Genomic DNA, 19,236 nt, shown 5'->3' on the forward strand with positions numbered 1-19,236 from the left:
GGCCGAATGGCCTAATTCTACTCCTATTCCTTATGACCTTAAAGTTTGGAAATGGAAACCCATAAAAGAGCTGAGGCTCTGAGTTAAGGTAAAGATTTATGGAGGTTCACTTAAATATTTTCGAAAGCAAAATTGTCCAATGTAATCCAAAAATTACAAGATTACAAATCTCCAGAAACACAAATCTTTGTGTGCATGAAGATAGAAACAACTATTTTTTTCCTGAAAAGGGTTGTAAAGATGAAGAGGTATCAAAGATTTCCAACTCCAGTAAAGTGAAAGCTGCAAGCATCACATGAGCCAAATATAATGGCTACGGCTATGTGACTGCTCTATGGCTAGTTTTAATTGAAAGCCATGATGCATGTTTAATAATGGAAGGCTGATCCATTAACTTGAGTTTTCTGTCCTGTCAAGGTTGAAAGATTAAATCTCTGATTTATTTGAATTCTTCATATTAAATGCATTTATCAAAGTTTCAACATTTAAAATTAATCAATTCAGAGTAATCATTTTCCAAATTAATTATGGATTCCCCATGATATCCATGGATTATATATACAAATATTACTGTGAAGCATAATTGAATTTCATAATTCTTATTTGGCCATTTCCACAGCGTCGGGCTCTGGGTAAGCCGTGTAAAATATTGGCACATTTGTTGAAACTCTCATCCAAGATTTCAACAATAATTCATACTATGGCTTTTCAGATTGCTGAAAAGAGTTCTGTATTCACAGGAATCATGCACCTTGCCCATTTCTTGAAAGTCCTTGCACATATCCATAGAAGCTCAATAATTCACATTTACACAATGTGAAGCCACAATTTTAATCCATCAACCCTGCCCATAGGCTCTCATGGTATTGATTACAAACAAGGTACTCCAGAATCGTTATATTTTTCCTCACATTGTTATAAACTAACATCTTTGCGCATCTGAACCAGAAACATCTGTTCCTCGAGTTGTTTTTACAATTTTACTTTGACTAAATTAGTCCTTCATTTGTCAACGAATCTTAGCACAGATTGTTTCTTCACTACTTCGGCTCGATTATTGGTGGTCCTATCTCCTACTGTGAGATTTGTGTGAACAAGTAATTTCATTGCACTCTGGCAGAGAAGACTGTAAATTAATCTGCTCTTTGCTTTGAGTTGTAACGAGTCTTTAATATTATACTGAATGCTTATTGTAATGGATTAGGTGTAGTTTACTCAAACTCTTCCATTTTCAATGCTTTTTTTCCAATATTAATTCCATATTACTAAGAATGTAAGAAGGTTAACACCATTACAAAACTTCTGTGTCCTTATAAATCAAAAGAGAACAGACTGAAAAGTAAACTAGTTTTCTGAACAGAGACCACCATAATTTATTTCATGGAGAACCACTGTAAAGGAAGGTCAAAATTGAAAATTTGCACTTTCCAAATCCCAAAATGACATATCCTTAATATCTTAACTTTAAAATATTATTTAGATTTGGGAAGATATAGCAAATATTTTTTAAATTGTTAAATAAAACAAATGAAAGGATTCTAATATTTTCAAGATTATTTAATGTTTATTTTTCCTAAATGTACAGCTCTTTACCAGTACTATTAGATACCTCATTACAGATGTCACTAGTCAACATCAGTAAGTAATGGACCCAGGAATCATCAACACAGGTCTCTGCAATACACCACTTGGCTCTTCAAACTGTGTCAGTGGTTGACTTCCTGGTCACTCTTTGAGATATGAGGGTTTTGCTCTGCATTTCTCCCAGCATGGAGACAAATTTAATAACATCGCTTTCCTTTCACATTTCCCTTATGAAAAATAAAGGCAGTAAGCCTGTCCATGAGATTCTCCTTTAACAAGAGACAATTTTATACCAATGGGCTGCCTAACTAAAATATGATCTCTGTTTTAAAATGAACTGCTTTAGCAAGATAGCTCAGTATCCCGGTTTAATCTCGCTCCAGAGATTTTGGAGACCAGTGTGAACATGGTTAGGGATTTCTTCTGGGCAAATTCTATTCCACTTTGTGGTTCTTACATGTTGTATATTTTCTTTAGCTGACTGTCTTTTGTACTTGTTAACAAAGGCTATCATGCTGTCCCATGTTGCATCTTGATTCTTTCCTCTGAATCCTCTGCTAAATCTCTAAGCCAACATCCTTGCAAACTGTTGCATTACCAGCTACCTTGCTTTCCTCTCCAGTCCTCAAATATGCTGTGCTGTCACAAATACCTGCCCGTTAACACTTAAAGCTCTTCAATCCCTCAAATATGGTTACCATCTTTGACACGATACCCAAACTGCATCTATGGTATGTATGCCATTTGTGTCATTATAGTAATTGTGATGAGAATAATCTATTGTGCGTAGTCGCCATCCAATGCAATATCTATTCAATTGATTACCTCCCGTAATTTCCCTTCAGAACTTCTCTGATGGCACAGTTAATAAAGCTGCTGCTTATTCCGTCCCGACCTTAAAAGTTGTCTCTGTGGTGTTTGCATATTTTCCCTGGGACCATGTGGAATTCCTGTAAGTGCTCTGGATTTCTCCCTCATCCCAGAGACGTGTGGATTGTGAGATTAATTGAAATTGATTGAAACATACAACGTGGAAACAGGCCCTTCGACCCACCGAGACTATGTTTATCATCGATCACACATTCACACCAGTTCTATGTTATTGCACTTTCACATTCACTCCATACAAACGGGGCAATTTAGAGAGTTCAATTGACCTACAAACCCGCACATTTTTTTAATGTGGGAGGGAACTGGGGTATTGGACAAAACATATGCCGTCACCAGGAGAGCTTTCAACACCCACACAGACAGCACCCGATATCGGGATCGAACTTGCATCGTTGGCGTTGTGAGGTAGCAGCTCTACCAGCTACAACACTGTGCCAACCTAATTGGTAACAATAAATTGCCCTTGTGTGTAGGTGAGTGGTCATCTGGATTGGAGTGGAGAAGGTTAATGAGTAGATAGATGCAAAATGCTGAAGTCACTCAGCAGGTCAAGCGCAATCTCTGGTGAAAAGGAATAGGTGATGTTTCAGGTTCTGTCTTAGACCTCCTCCACTGTCATGGTGAGGCCATACACAAATTGGAGGAACAGCACCTCATGTTTCACGTCAGCACCTCACAACCTAGTGGCATGGCTATTGATTTCTCTAACTTCAAGTAACCCCTGCTTTCCCTCACTATCTCTCCCTCCCCCATCCTAGTCCTCTTGTCAATTTTACCATTTGTATCCCTTCGTTATCACCTCGTCCTCAGCAAACAATGGACCATTGTGGGTTCCACCTTTTCTGAGTCATCAATGCAGGCTCTGCTTTGTTCTGTATCTTCTCACACCTTTAGTTTTCCCCTCCCTGACTCTCAGTCTGATGGAAGGGTCTTGACCCTATTCCATTTCACCAGTCTTTTAAAATTGCTGTTTCTTTTTTTTCTACCATAATTATGTAATTCTGATTCTGTTCCATTCTGTTTTGTAGTTTTTTGCACAATCTGCAAGCATTGCCACTTTTCATTTAACTGCACATCTCATATGCGTATGTGACGAATAAACCTGACTTGACAGAGTGGTGCCGTGGCCCAGTGAGTGACTCCACCATTTTGTGTCTATCTTCAGTGTAAACCAGCATCTGCAGATCCTTCTTACACAAAAGTTAATGGGTATGTGGGAAGAATTTTTTTTAATGAATTATTATAGGATTAGTGTAAATGCATGGTTGATGTTCAGTGCCAACTAGGTAGGCTAAAAAGCTTGTTCCCATGCGTACCAATGATAACTCAAATTTAGTTTAGTAACATGCGTGCGTAACACCTTGGAATATTTTATTACATTAAAGGCATTCGTTAAACACAAGTTGTTTTAGATTAACATCATTCATAAAAAAGTAGATTCTAGGCAATGAATTCCATTCTTGAACTTTTTATTTTTTATGAAGAGCAAATCAATTTGCAGAATGAAATTAAAGAGCATTGTTTAAATATAAAGGGGCTGATAGGTACAGCATGCATTCCACTGATAATTGGATACTTTGTTTAAACATCAATTATTTATCTTGAAGTAAATACTAAAACTTTGTCACACTACCACAATATCTATTAATCAATCAATATTTTGTATATCAAATTTTAAGCACTGATTTGTTTGTTTCTGACATTCAGAGTAGTGACGTTCTATTAAATGTTATAATGTTTACTGAATGACTAGATTTGAATAGTGAACACCTCTCGCAACCCAAGGGAAATAATATAAATCTTTATGATGGCCTTGGAATTTATGGCATATTCAGAGTATTCATTCCCAATATGGATTCACTAATAACTGTAAAAAACTGTATGTTTAGTTAATTCACTAAACTAGATATACTAAAAAGTTGCTTGTTAATATTTGGAAAAGGATAATATTTCTTAGCCACGGGTGTTATCAAACTTGCATGATATACTAATTAAAATGATTTTCACACCTGAATGGTTATTTTTTGACCTTTTGTGGTGTTAAGATCACAGCTGAATATAATTCGATGCAGCTGAAGGCAGTTGGTGGAATTCTTCGTGTATTTATGTAATTATTGTCCAGGTGAAGAGTTCGAATATTTGAGTCCTCTTCATCATTTGCATTGCAGACGGCCTCCAGTTGAACATTCCTGGTGAAACATCAACATTTTTAGATGATTTAAAAAATAATTTTATTTGGTAACCAATTTGATGTCCTACTTGGTGAATGCATTGATGTTTGCTTTCAACATAATTTAGTTTTCGAAGGCTTGGTTGCATTATATGTGAGTATTTATAAATTATATTTGCATCTATGAGATTTAATTATAAATTGGCATGGGTTCGAGTGCGGGAAAACCTGAGTCGTTGATTAAATAGTTTAACAGGCTTGCCAGAAACTGACCAAAATGCATTCCAATATTTTCCAATATTGATTTGTTATTATCTTTGGAAAGATTGAATTATCTTTGATGTAAAGATGCAAACACCTTTGAAATAATGATTTTGAATTACAGGAGAACATTTGGAGATTACACCTCATCTCATCTCATCTCATCTTTGACAAAATACATTAATTAGCTTGGCATTTAGATTTAAATATTATTTTATGTATCATCAGGATGTCCCAGTATTCTTTACAGTGTCTTCTGGGGTTGAGAGGGAAAGATAGATGGTTAAATGGCAGAGTAGACTTGATGGGCCTAATGGCCTAATTCTGCACCTAGAACATGAATTTATGAACAACCAATTAAACAGTGTTTTTAAATCCACTCACTGTAATGTAAGAGTTATGGCCAAAATATGCCCCCAGAAACAATGATGTGATAAAGACCAGATAAATTGTTTACAGTTATTGCTTGAAATATTAATTTTGTCCAGGACATTAGGTATAACTTGCCAGCTCTTCTCTATTTAATCTCGATCTGTGTGAGCAGATGAGACCTCCCCTTAACCTTGCCACAATACTCATGGTACTGCAAGCCCTAAAGTTAGCTTAAGTTTTATATTTGAATTTCTAAAGCAGATTCTGATCCTCTAGCCTTCTGACTAAGAGGTGAAATTTTAGTCCAGTTGACACGGATTCATTGATTGTGAGTACTTTTACCCATCAGTCAGAAAGCTCTGTGTTGGAACAACTGAGCAAATAATCTAGGGTGACAACAAAAGAGTACTGATCTCTCAGAGGTGCCATCTTTCAAATGTGAAACAACCAAATCTCTCTGTAATAGTGTCATTCTGCACTATTTTAATGCAGAACAGGGGAGTTATCAACTCCCCAGGGTTGGGATGGTGGCGCAACGGTAAAGTTGCTGCCTTGCAGCGCCAGAGACACGGATTCAACCCTGACTACAGGTGCTGTGTGTATGGAGTTTGTACATTCCTCCTGCGTGGGTTTTCTCCGAGTGTTCTGGTTTCCTCCCACACTCCAAAAACATACAGCTTGGTAGGTTAATTGGTTTTGGTACGAATTGTAAATTAACCCGAGTGCGTGTAGGATAGTGCTAATGTACGGGGATGATCACTGGTCGGCGTGTGCAGAAGGGCCTGTTTCCATGCTGTATCTTTAAACTAAACTGTGCCTTGATCATAGTCATAAAGTGATACAGAGTGGAAACAGGCCCTTCGGTCCAACTTGCCCACACCGGCCAACATGTCGCAGCTACACTAGTCCCACCTGCCAGCATTTGGTCCATATCCCTCCAATCCTATCCTATCCATGTGCCCGTCTAGCTACTTTTGAAATGTTGTGATAGTCCCTGCCTCAACTACCTCCTCTGGCAGCTTGTTCAATACATCCACCACCCTTTGTGTGAAAATGTTACCCGTCAGATTCCTATTAAATCTTTTCCGCTTCACCTTAAACCAACAGTGTCCTCTATAATGTTTGGGACAAAGACCCATCATTTATTTATTTGTCTCTGTACTCCACAATTTGAGATTTGTAATAGAAAGAATCACATGTGGTAAGTGCACATTGTCAGATTTTAATAAAGGGCATTTTTATACATTTTGGTTTCACCATGTAGAAGTTACAGTAGTATTTATACATAGTTCCCCCATTATTTCAGTGCACCATAATGTTTGGGACGCAGCAATGTCATGTAAATGAGAGTAGCCATGTTTAGTATTTTGTTGCATATCCTTTGTATGCAATGACTGCTTGAAGTCTGCAATTCATGGTTATCACCAGTTGCTGGGTGTCTTCTCTGGTGATGCTCTGCCAGGCCTGTATTGCAGCCATCTTTAGCTTATACTTGTTTTAGGGGCTAGTCCCCTTCAGTTTTCTCTTCAGCATATAAAAGGCATGCTCAATTGGGTTGAGATTGGATGATTGGCCACTCAAGAATTTACCATTGTTTAGCTTTGAAATACTCATTTGTTGCTTTAACAGGATGTTTGGGATCATTGTCTTGTTGTAGAATAAACCGCCAGCCAATGAGTTTTGAGGCATTTGTTTGAACTCGAGCAGATAGGATGTGTCTATACACTTCAGAATTCATTATGCTACTACCATCAGCAGTTGTATCATCAATGAAGATAAGTGAGCCAGTACCTTGGTTCTTGGTTCTTCCAAAATATTCCAACTGGAATTTAAACTGGAGGTGGTGAAGGGAGGGATTAAGCCAGAAAGGGTTTAAAGAACACACATTAAAGAATTTGACATAAAACATCCCCACACGGCAGAATCAAAGTTTCCCCACTGTGTGGGAAGGCACCAAAGTCAGTCTCTTCCTCCACTGTTCCTCGTGGTCAGGGCCTCCCCAAGCCCTCCGCAGTTGCAGCTACGGGCGGCCCGATGTCCAGGACCGCTCGCCGAGGTGATACAAGTCTGATGTCAGGGCTGCGGGATGTCCTCAGCGGCGTGGACACCAGAGTCGGCCCCCTCCTACCGGAGTCGGCGGCTTCCAAAGTCCGCAGGCCGCACCGGGCGGAGACTGCTGCTGCAGACCCTCTGCAAGGCGCTCCAGGACTCCACGATGTTGTTCAGCGCCGCCCACGTTGGAAGCTCTCCGCACCAGAGCTCCACGATGTTGGAGCAGCAGCCCAACGCTCCGGAGCTCCAAACGGCGACCCAGGTAGGCATCGCCCGCTCCGTGGTGACTCCAGCGCTGCGCCGCCGCTGAAGCAGCCCTGATCCGGTTCCCAGGCCCCGGCAGGAAAGGCTGCTCCGATCCAGCTGATAGGCCGCGAGGTGGGGGGCGAGGACGCGACTCAGAGAAATAGTCGTGTCCCCGCCAGGAAGAGACTGGGAAACGGTGTCCCCGTTACCCTGCCCCCCTCCCCCACATAGAAAAGTTAAAGTTTCCCCCAACACAAAACCTTACACTAACTAAAAATTAAAAAAAGATTGAATAACAGACAGGCTGTAGGCTATAGGTAGAGGCAGCCATACATGCCCAGGCCACAACACCCCCACCACTGTTTCACAGATGAGGTGGTATGCTTTGGATCTTGGGCCGTTCCTTCTCTCCTCCATACTTTGCACTTGCCATCACTCTCACATAAGTTAATCTTCATCTCATTTGTCCACAAGACCTTTTTCCAGAACTGTGGTTGCTCTTTTAAGTACTTCTTGGCAAACTGTAACCTGGCCATCCTATTTTTGCAGCCAACCCATGGTTTGTATCTTGCAGTGTAGCCTCTGATTTCATTAAGTCTTCTGCGAACAGTGGTCATTGACAAATCCTCACCTGACTCTCGAAGAATGTGTCTGATCTGTCGGACAAGTGGGGATTTTTCTTTATTTATAGAGAGAATTCTTCTGTCATCAACCGCGAAGGTCTTCCTTGGCCTGCCAGTCCCATTGCGATTAGTACGCTCACCAGTGCTCTCTTTCTTCATATTGATGTTCCAAACAGTTGATTTTGGTAAGCCTAAAGTTTGGCTGATGTCTCTAACAGTTTTATTCTTGTTTCTCAGTCTCATAATGGCTTCTTTGACTTTCATTGGCACAACGTTGGTCCTCATGTTGATAAACAATAATAAAAGTTTCCAACGGTGATGGAAAGACTGGGGGAAAGACTAGGTGCTCTCTTATACCTGCATTAAGGAGGCAATTAAACACACCTGAGCAATTACAAACACCTGTGATGCCATGTGTCCCAAACATTATGGTGCCCTGAAATGGGAGGAATATGTATAAACACAGCTGTAATTTCTACATGGTGAAACCAAAATGTATAAAAATGGCCTTTAATAAAATCTGACAATATGCCCTTTAACCACATGTAATGTTTTTCTATTACAAATCTCAAATTGTGGAGTACAGAGGCAAATAAATAAATGATGGGTCTTTGTCCCAAACATTATTGAGGGCACTGTATGTCTCTGGTTCTCGATGCACATACTCTGGGCAAGAGACTCTGTGCATCTACCCGATCTATTCCTCTCCTGATCTTATACACCTCTATAAGATCATCCCCCCCACCCTTCGGTGCTCCAAGGAACAGAGTCCCAGCCGACTCAATCTCTGCCTATAGCTCAGACCCTCCAGTCCTGGCAACATCCTCGTAAATCCACAATGTTAACCGCACACCCAATATTACCAAATCAAGTTATTTAGTTATATTCATTTCTATTTGTGGAAGTTTAATGTGCAGATGGGTGCCTTGTTTCCTGCATCACAATAGTGATAAAGCACTTCATGGCCATTGATGTTTTTGTGGCTTATAGAGCCGCAGCTGACATTCATCTTACAATGGTTCTTGTTACAAAGGAAAATACAACAATTGTTTTGTTCAAAATAAGATGGTTCAGTTGATCATGAATTAAGCAGTCTATTTTTGTTACTCAGATAGGATTGCTGCTTAGCTCATGGGAGAATGAGCTGTTCCTCTTCGAGGAATATCTTGGGATCTTTAAAGCCCACTTGAAACAGATGGGTTACATAGCATTTGATGTACACAACACCCGTGGTACAGGTATTTCCGTTGTGAAATTAGCCTAGATTGTTGCTGATTTCATGAATTAGGGCTTAATCCTACATCCTTGGATTCAGATATCTATGTCTTAATAACCACAATTTGATCAGACAGGTCACCAAATGCGGTACATTGAATCTTTTTTCTGTTACCTGATGAAGTTGTCATTCAGTCTCAAGAAATGAAGTGCTTTCATTTGGGCAATTCCAGCTGGAACTCTTTTCAACATATTATGATCTAAAAACAATTCCCTCATTGAATGAAAAGTTCCAAAGAAAGAAACTGGGTCAATTCCACCACTGGTTAGTTTGTTGAAAGAGAGGTACAGGATTTCCAGCCCTGGTTCCATGTGAGCAAACACGAATCCTGGAATTCGCTCGATCTGGTTATGAACAAGGACAAGATAGAGCAAACCCTTCGGTAGGAGTGATGGAACATGAACAATCTTGTTATACGAGAGGTCCAGGCATTCTAGATTCCTAAATAATGAACAGGAGTATTAGTTTACTTTGAACACAATTTCTTAACTTGGAAAATCTCTTTAAGAGGCAGAGAACTATAGCTTATATATGTCAAAAGGTATACCTTCTGACGTCAATCACATTTTTCACTGCACTATTTTAAGTCAGAAACATTCATTTTTTCATCAATATATCACTTTTTATACGATACACTATTGGTTTTATAAAAGAACATACATTATCTGTTGAATTTAATTATAATAAATATATTGCTTTAGACTTGGCACTTGGAAGCATATAATCAGATGGTTTTGCAGAGATCGGCTAATAGGGGTACATTAGTTATGAGTAGCCTGCAGAACGGCAAGTGATGTTGCTGCATCACAACTCCAGCAACTCAGGTTCATTCCAGACCTCTGATGCTGCCTGTGTGGAGTTCTCAAGTTCTCGCTCTCCAAGATTTCCTCCCAGGTGATGCAGTTTATTCGCACCTTTCAAAGACACCAGTTGGTAGGTTACTTTATCACACTAAATTGTTCTTAATCAAAGTAGGTGATAGTATAAAGAATGAAAGTGGAGTTAATGGGTATGTGAGAGGGAAGGGCTAATTGCAAAGCTGGTATTGAAATCTTGCCTTGGGAAACATGGATTGAGTATAGATACAATGAGCCAAATGGCCTCCTTGCAGAGCATGAGAAAATACTAAATATGGAGCTCCTCCTTATATCTATTTGATGGCCATTGAAATGTTTTTTTTAAATATAATGCTTTGTTGCATTGTTCAAGAGATTCCACAATTGTCATCTCTCATTTCAACTTATGTATGTGACTGGGTCAGTTATTAGTTAACAGCAAGTATTTAGTTAGAATCAAAATACTCACTCAAGCATTATCCAAGCCATCCGTGCTATTCTGGTTTCATCAAGATTGTTGTTCCTTAGAATAATTACATTCAAATTGGTTGTCTTATTCAAACTTATGTCAGATATCTCTTCAATTTCATTATGTTCAAGGTAGAGTTCCTAAAAAAAACAGAGTTATTTCATATCAAAAGGGAAGGAGAGGTAAATATGGCCCATCTGCAAAATGTATCAGTGGTGGCGCAGCTGTAGAGTTGCTGCCTTACTGCGCTGGAGACCCGGGTTTGATCACGACTACGGGTGCGGTCTGTATGGTGTTTGTACGTTCTCCCCGTGACTGCGTGAATTTTCTCCGAGATCTTCGGTTTCCTCCCATCCTCCCATACTCCACAGACATACTGGTTTGTAGGTTAATTGGCTTGGTGTATGTGTAAAACTTAAGTAAACTAAAACTAAACAAAAGTATTTTTGATAAATATACAAGTAATTCAGAAATTCATTTTATCGGTCTGGTTCTGCTGTGATCATTGGCATATTTTGTAAAATCTGAAAACTTGTAAAATTTACTGTGATTCAAATGCAGTGATTTGTTCAGTTCCCTAATATTACAATATCATTATTATAAATATTCACAAGACATGTGGCCAGATACGATTAACTTGAAATGGCTGATTGTTTTTGTAATTATACCTTTTGTAAGCATGGAAAACTAACATTATGTTGCAACATTTCACAAAAAGATATTGTAGCGATGTTACAAAACTTACGCTGCAGTTCTGCCACTGGCCGTGTGCGCGACTTTGGCGCCTTTGAGGGGGAGCGGGATTAAAATACCGTTTTCTACTGCCTGTCGGCGGTGGATTTCCTTGGGCTGCTAGCTGCTGAAGAATGATCGATCCGACTTCCGTTCCCAATTTTTTTTTGTTTAATCGTGACACAATTTAATAATTATATTAAAATTAAATTCGACTTTGAACGCCCTCAACGCCTACAACATGACGGATCGCAAGAATGGGACAAAACAAAGGGAAAGTCGTCTATTTTACATATAAACCGGAAGTGAACGGTGGTGAACGGCTGCGGCTCGCCTGCAGTCTGTTTGTCTTTACTTTTTTGTGTTGTTTTTTTTCGTTTTGTTTGTCTAGTTTTGTTTTTGGTTTTTAGGTTGTGATTATGGGGGGGGGGGGGGGGGGGGGGGGGGGGGTTGAAACAGGGCTTGCTGTCTCTCCCTTCGGGGGAATACGACTTTTTTGTTGTATCCCCCTTCTCTGCCTCCGTCTGCGCTGAGGCCTAATGGTGGAGCTGGCGACCTCGAGGCTCCGGAGGCATCCAGTCAGGACTTACCCTGGGCTCGCTCCCGTGAAGGCGGCCTAGCTCGGGGCTGGAACTGCGCTCCCGTGAGGGGCTGTGACGCTCCCGTGAGGGCGGCCTGGCGAGGGGCTGAGACTCTCCCGTGAGGGGCTGTGGCACTCCCGTCGGAGCGGCCCAGCTCGAGGTGGAACGGCACTCCCGTCGGAGTGGCCCAGCTCGAGGTGGAACGGCACTCCCGTCGGAGTGGCCCAGCTGGCCCACCTCGAGGGAGGAACGGCACTCACGTGAGGGCGATCCGGCTTGGAGCTGGAACGGTGCTCCAGTGGCTGGGACGGCGTTCTGGCGGCGGTGACCTGAGTCCTGGGTTCAGCCGCGGGCCAGCGGCCGCGTCCGCTGGACTGGAGGGCGGCAGCTTCGACCACCCCGGGCCGCGGTGTTTGAGCCGGCCCGTTTGCGGGGTTCGGTGAGCCGCAGGACTGTTTATGCCATCGCCCAGTGGGGAATCGCCTTAGCGCAGAGGGAGAAGAGGAGGGAAGAGACAGTAACCCTCAGATCTTTGCCTCCACCACAGTGAGGAGGTGCTTGGAGGATACACTGTGGTGGATGTTAATTTGTGTTTATTGGTGTTTATTATTGTATGATTGTATGTATGACTGCAGGCACGAAATTTTGTTCAGACCCTAAGGTCTGAATGACAATAAAGGTATTCAATTCAATTCAATTTTTTTTTTAAACTTGCTTCTTGGGATGGCTTTAATCAAATTTTACATTGCGAAAATGTTATTTGGGCCGCATACGAACCGGCAGTGTTTTTCCTGCCGATATGGGGTTCAAATTCACCGCAAATGCAACGTTTCAATCGATCATGTTCCAGAAAAACCCACTTGTAAGATGATTTAAAAGCTCTTTTTTTTGGACAATCATGTCATAAGAGGATCTAAATCGTCTATATTTTGTGAATTCATGACAGTGAGATTTAAAAATCATGTTATTTTGTGAATTCTTGTGTGAATGGGATTAGTTTGTTATTTGGATACTTAGGCTATTTAAAAAATATATCCTTTTCTTAAGAAATGGAATCTCCAGGACATTCTTAATGGGAAAGTAGCGGGCAGAAAGGCATGTCATGTGTGGTTTGAAGAGCAAAGACTTGTAGTTTACAATGCCAAAATTGAAAAGTTGAGGAAAAACAAGGTGTACAAAGTTGCTTATTGGTTACAATCTGAGGAATATGATGATGCTACTGATTATGATATGCCTATGTACCAGCTAGCAACTGATCTTCTCCATAAAGAATTGGTCTATTGCTAGAAATTGTAATTTATTTACCTATCTGTTATGGACTTACAGCATATAATACAATAATATTAAAGTTCTGATCTTGAGAATATCACATTTTTGAATTTTCAAGGCAGTCTGGGTGTTTGTTACTATTTCCGTCACAACGGTCAATTTTGTAATTAACTACAATTAGGTAACTAACTAATTATATGCTTTAATTTCAGGTCATCCAAGTAAGATGTTTTATATTTGTTTCAGAATGCTTCAATCTATAATAATTGAAAATGTCATTCAGTTCTCTTAATTTTTAAGAAAGTTATGGGCTTTTGACTGTCCTCGATCGCAGCTTTTGTATTAGTCAATGGAATAACAATAGGGAACAAGATGCTAATTTCCGAGTATGAAAATGGCCATAACATTTTTTAATACTGAAGTTATGAAAGTGAATTAGGTGTCAAATTAAACTTCTTTTTATGCTTTATCTGATGGGATAAATTGCAGATTTGATTTTTAAAATCTAAAAGTTTTGTAACATTGCTAGATATTGTTTGTCATTTCTGACAAGCAAACATATGAGTGTTGATTTAATTTAGATACCACATTTGTCAATTTAAGGGATCTGCTTATTACTAATGTTTTGTGCATTTACAACAATTTGAATCTTCAAATATCTACATGCATTTTTTAAATAATATTGAATTTTAACAGATGGAAAAAAACTGCTGTTATAGTTGATAGTGTTTAATATATAAAAATAAAATGTCTGAATGATATTCACTAGTTATGATCAACTCAAGATTAGCCAAAGCTGTTTTCACCCCTTTGTTAGAAACAGCATACCCTTGACCCCATTCCCAGTATTGAATTTCTCTCTAATATTCACCGACATATTATGGACCCCCATGTCCAAGCTCAGACATCCCATAGTGGGTGATGATATTAAACACAGTGTTGAGTTCAGTAGGTTGTAATATACCAAATAGAAAACTGAGATGCTGTGCCTCAAGCTTCCAAACATGGTAACATAATGTGGTGAAGTCAGATGTACAGGCAAATTTTCTGATCTTTATCACAAAACACAAGTCTTCAGAATAATGACAAGTATCAGTGTGTTCTTAGTATGTAATTCTGAAAGTGTAGCAGCTCGTGTGAATTGTGTGCACAACAAAAATACAAACACATTTCTAAATATAAATCCTTAATCAGTTTGAAATCATAAGATTTTTGTTTACCTCGATGGAAGGAGGAAGACCTTGTGGTAGGGTTCTGAATTTATTCCTTCCCAGTCGCAAGTAAGCGAGTCGCTTCAGTGGTCTGAAGGCGAGGGGTTGAATGTTACTTTCACTGAGTTTATTTCCTTCCAGCTCCAAATTGACTATTTTACTTAGACCTGTTCAATTTTGATGTAAAAATTAATCAAACAATAGCACAATTACACCATCCAAGTTCATGATTTGGTTTAGTTTAGCGCAGAAACAGACCTTTCGGCCCAAAGAACGCCCAGCGATCCCCGCCCATTAACACTATCCTACACACTAGGGACAATTTCACATTTATACCAAGCCAAGTTCATATTTATATCAACAATCCTGTACATCTTTGGAATGTGGTTAGAAACCAGAGATCCCAGAGAAAACCACGTGGGTTATGTACAAACTCGGTACAGACAGTACAAGAAAGTACAAACTCCGTACAGACAGCACCAGTAGTCAGGATCGAACCTTGGTGCCTGGCACTGTAAGGCAGCAACGCAACCGCTGCTCCACCGTGCCGCCCTATGCCTGCTGGTAATTTACAACTCTACCACCACAACCTACATTACAAAGGAGTTCTTAGCTACAGATTAAATCAATTACCATTTACAAACCATTGAGCACAAGAACAATAGGAGTTACAATTCTTACATCATTTTGTTTTTGAATAATTGCCAACTGTTCACCAACATAACTTGTTAGTGGTTGTATCCAGGTCGTTAAACAGGTAATTTAAATAGTAATTCTCAAACTACTTACAATCTGATTATGGTATAGTCATTGTTATTTAAAGAAATGGGTTATTTTTGTATAAACTTTTTTTTAGCTGCATTAACCAATGCACTAAGGCACAAGCACTTTTAGATTTTGAAACAAAACTACCATGAAAAGCTTGTTCATCCAGTCGTTGAAGAAGGTTTTCATTTACTTTTAGTTCTACCAGTGTTCGAGGGAGTTGAGAAGGAATCTGGAGTAACAAATTTCCATCCAAGTATAGGCGTTCCAGTTTTTTTAATTTCTATAAGAAATAAAAGAAATAAGCGTTCCAAGTAATCTGAGATGCTTTATAATGTCATTTGAACATAATGACAGGGTCATTGGTACACCCACAATGTATGAAGTAATTCAGCCAGACAAGTAATTACTTGTTATGTTTTGTATGTTTTGGGCAAATTGCATTTTATATTAGCATCCTTTGATGCTTTCATATGCTACAGCTACATAAATTTAATTGAAGTTAGATTAAATATTTCAAAATTTGTGTGTGCGGTATAAGTTTTTGGTATTTTAAGTGTTGTCATCTCATTCATACCCATAAATGCAGCTAGAGAAAGATTCTTGATTTATGCCAGTTTTTCATTTAACATTTTGGGTTGTATTTGTTTGCTGCTTATGTCAAAACTATTTTAAATTCAATTAATTTGATGGATTTTGCAAGCCCAAATTAATTGTGAATTTTGAATCATGCTGCTAATGCAAGTAATGTTGTCATCAATACACAGCACAAGGCAGTCTAATGAAGGAGTATAATTATTAATACGGGAATCTCTCGTGCAATTTCCAATTTCATAACTACTGTTATTTGATTTCTTTAAAAACATCCTTAGAAACAAACGTTGCACAACATTCGATTAATCATGACTTCAACTATAAATTTTTGTTCTTGATGTTCTTCAAAGGAGAACATTCTCCTTTCATAGAAACAGGGATAGGCCACAATAACACTATTATTGCTTGTCATGGAAATACAGGGCTGCCAACTCTCACGCTTTGAGCGTGAAACTCACGCCCTCAACCAAACTCTCACGCCCTCACGCTCATCAGAAATTTCGCACGCTCAGCGAAAATTTCAAAACTCGGATAAACTGCATGGTCCGCGGGTGTTGGAGAGCCGGGGCTGCGGGAGGGATGGAAGCAGAATCAGCGGCGGGAACAGATGCGGGGAGCCGGGACGGACGAGCGTTTGCTAGGGCCGGCGTGTCGCTCGCTGCAGCTCTGGCCATGGAGCACTCCGGACAGTGCAAGTCCCGGGCCGCGGAGCCGTCGGTGGCATTGCGCCGCTGACGCTGCCGCGAGAGTCTCTGTGCCGAAGGGACAGACTCTCAAAGGGAGGTGGAGAGAGAGAGAGGGGAAGGAGATGGGGAGACAGTGGGGAGAGAGAGAGAGGGGGGGGTGAGAGGAGAGAGAGGGGAGAGACAGGGGGTGAGTGAATGGAGAGAGAGAAGTGGGGGGAGAGGGGGGGAAGAGAGAGAGAGGGAAGAGAGGGAAGAAAGAGGGAAGAGAGAGAGGGGGTGGAGAGGGAGGAGAGGGTAGGAGAGAATGGGAGAGAGAAGGGAAGAGAGAGGGGTGGTAAAAGAGAGAGGGGGAGAGGGGGAAAGAGAAACGGGGAAAGAGAGAGATAGGGGAGCAAAGAAAAAGAGATAGAGACAGAGGAGAAAGAGAGGGGAGAGAGGCACGGGGAAGAGTGAGGTAGGAGGGAGAAATAGGGAAGAGAGGAGGAGAGGGGGGAAGAGAGAGGTGAGAGGAGAGACAGAGAGAGGGGAGAGTGTGTGGAGAGAGAGAGGGGGGAGGGAGAGGAAGGGAGAGGGAGGGAGAGAGAGAGAAGGGGGGAGAGGGAGGGAGAGAGGGGGAAGGGAGAGAGGGAGAGGAGGGGGAGAGAGGGAAAGGAAGGGGGGAGAGAGAGGGGGGAGAGAGGAGAGGGGAGAGAGGGGGAGAGAGAGGGGAGAGAGAGTTAGGGGAAAGAGAGGGGAGAGAGAGGGAGAGGGGGGGAGAGGAGGAGAGAGGGGGGGAAGAGTAAGGTGGGAAAGAGAGAGGGGAAAGAGAGGGGGGAGAGAGAAGAGAGGGAAGGGGAGAGAGTGAGAGGGGGAGACAGGGGAGAGAGAGAGGGTGAGAGGAGAGACAGAGAGGGAGAGAGAGAGAGGGGAAAGAGAGGGGGAGGGGAGAGATAGAGGGAGAGAGAGAGAGGGGGGGGTTGAGAGGAGAGAGAGCGGAAGAGAGGGGGGAGAGAGAGAGAGTCTCTGTGTCGAATTTGCCCAGGTGACCGGCATGGATCAGGCTGCGGCTCGGTGCATCCTGGAGGACAACCAGTGGCTGCTGGAAGTGAGTACCAAGCACTGGGTACATACGGTGGAAGGTAGTGGACTTCAAATGGGGGTGGTTGGAGAAAGCATCCTGCTTGCCTGCTAGATTTTCACTTACTGTAACTGCAGGAAAAATGTTCCCAATGTTGGGGGCGTTCAGAACCATGGGTCACAGTTTAAGAATAAAGGGGGGGGGGGCAGTTAGGACTGAGATGAGGACAAACTTTCTTCATGTAGAGGGTTGTGAATCTGTGGAATTCTCTGCCACAGAAGGCAGTGCAGGCCAATTCACTGGATGTTTTCAAGAGAAAGTTACATTTAGTTCTTGGGGCTAATGACATGGGGAAAAAACAGGAAAGAGGTACTGATTTTAGATGAATAGCCATGATCATATTGAATGGCTGTGCTGGCTCGTAGGGCCGAATGGCCTATTCCTGCACCTATTTTCTATGTTTCTATGCTTGAGTATATGGCAATCAAACTCGATCACTTGATTTTGAAGTATTCATGCATGGTGGAGGTATAATGTAGTCATAGAGTGATACAGTGTGAAAACAGGCCATTCGGCACAACTTGCCTACACCCGCCAACATGTCCCAGCTACGCCACCTGCTTTTGGTCCATACCTCCAAACCTGTCCTATCCATGTATCACTCTAACTTTTTCTTAAATGGTGGGATGGTCCCTGCCTCAACTACCTCCTCTGGCAGCTTGTTCCATACACCCATCACCCTTTGTGTGGATAAAATTACCCCTTAAAAAGTTACCTCTTAAAAATACTTCATACAAAAAACATTGAAATCATACTTCTACAGTGCACTAAAACATGATTTTCATACATCAAATTTCAAAAAGTTCCTACCCTTCTTCCACACCCTCTCCCCACTCGGTTGCTCCACTCCCTCACCGGGTACCCCCAAGGCCAGTGATCAGTGATCGCACAGCCTCCCCCCTTTCAAAAACGCTCCAATCCAATTTAAAGCATATATATTGCATTCAAGTGTAAGTTATAAGACTCGCTACAGTATGCACCATATTGCACAATTTCAAGCTGAAAAATGCAAATGTTCCGAACCAATGGGAGGGGGCATCCTCCTCCCCCCTCCCACCACACCCCCCTCCCGGTCGCAATGCTCCCTCGGGCTTGGTCTCTCGCAAATTTCTCACTCCCAAGTCTCACCCAATAAGGAAACTTTCTCACTCCCAAGTCTCACCCAATAGGCTGTTGGCAGCCCTGGAACTATGTTATGAGAAGTGTGTGGAATAGCTAATCTGTAGATTCGGAATTGATGTGAAAATTAATAATTATCTATCCCTCAGCATGTTAAATGCTGAGGGATAAGATAAGATGGGTTGAAAGGAATGTTTTTGCTGAAGGTAATGTGGCAAACCAAAGGTGAGCAATCCAGCTAAATTGTACAATAGAGGTAAAGTGTTGAACAAGGATGGTGTGCTCCATTGTCCTGAAAAGTACAGAGAATGAGCATAAGAAAGAATAGTGTAACACTATCACACTGGACTGGCGGCATATGTTAAGGGTTTTCAATCCAATT

The 19,236-nt window shown here is 41.2% G+C and overlaps 2 protein-coding genes across 4 annotated transcripts in view; one reads left to right on the plus strand and one right to left on the minus strand.

Annotated features, from left to right (window-relative positions):
- cenpp (centromere protein P) overlaps window positions 1-19,236 on the plus strand; it is a 287,161-nt gene that overhangs the window by 218,558 nt on the left and 49,367 nt on the right. The gene's annotated exons all lie outside the window — the stretch shown is intronic.
- The window catches only part of LOC129704873 (extracellular matrix protein 2-like), a 36,023-nt gene continuing 20,516 nt past the window's right edge, over window positions 3,730-19,236 (minus strand). The window contains exons 5-9 of one of the 3 annotated variants that reach the window (XM_055648271.1): window positions 15,486-15,621; window positions 14,583-14,740; window positions 10,781-10,920; window positions 9,590-9,916; window positions 3,730-4,664 (exon numbers count right to left, since the gene is read on the minus strand). In XM_055648271.1, coding sequence (XP_055504246.1) covers window positions 4,493-4,664; window positions 9,590-9,916; window positions 10,781-10,920; window positions 14,583-14,740; window positions 15,486-15,621 — 933 coding nt within the window. In that variant the 3' untranslated portion in view covers window positions 3,730-4,492. The remainder of the gene's footprint in view (window positions 4,665-9,589; window positions 9,917-10,780; window positions 10,921-14,582; window positions 14,741-15,485; window positions 15,622-19,236) is intronic. The other 2 variants (XM_055648270.1, XM_055648269.1) reach the window with 2 other exon arrangements.

Source organism: Leucoraja erinacea, chromosome 16 (assembly GCF_028641065.1).
Source record: "Leucoraja erinacea ecotype New England chromosome 16, Leri_hhj_1, whole genome shotgun sequence".
NCBI classification, from domain to species: domain Eukaryota; kingdom Metazoa; phylum Chordata; class Chondrichthyes; order Rajiformes; family Rajidae; genus Leucoraja; species Leucoraja erinaceus.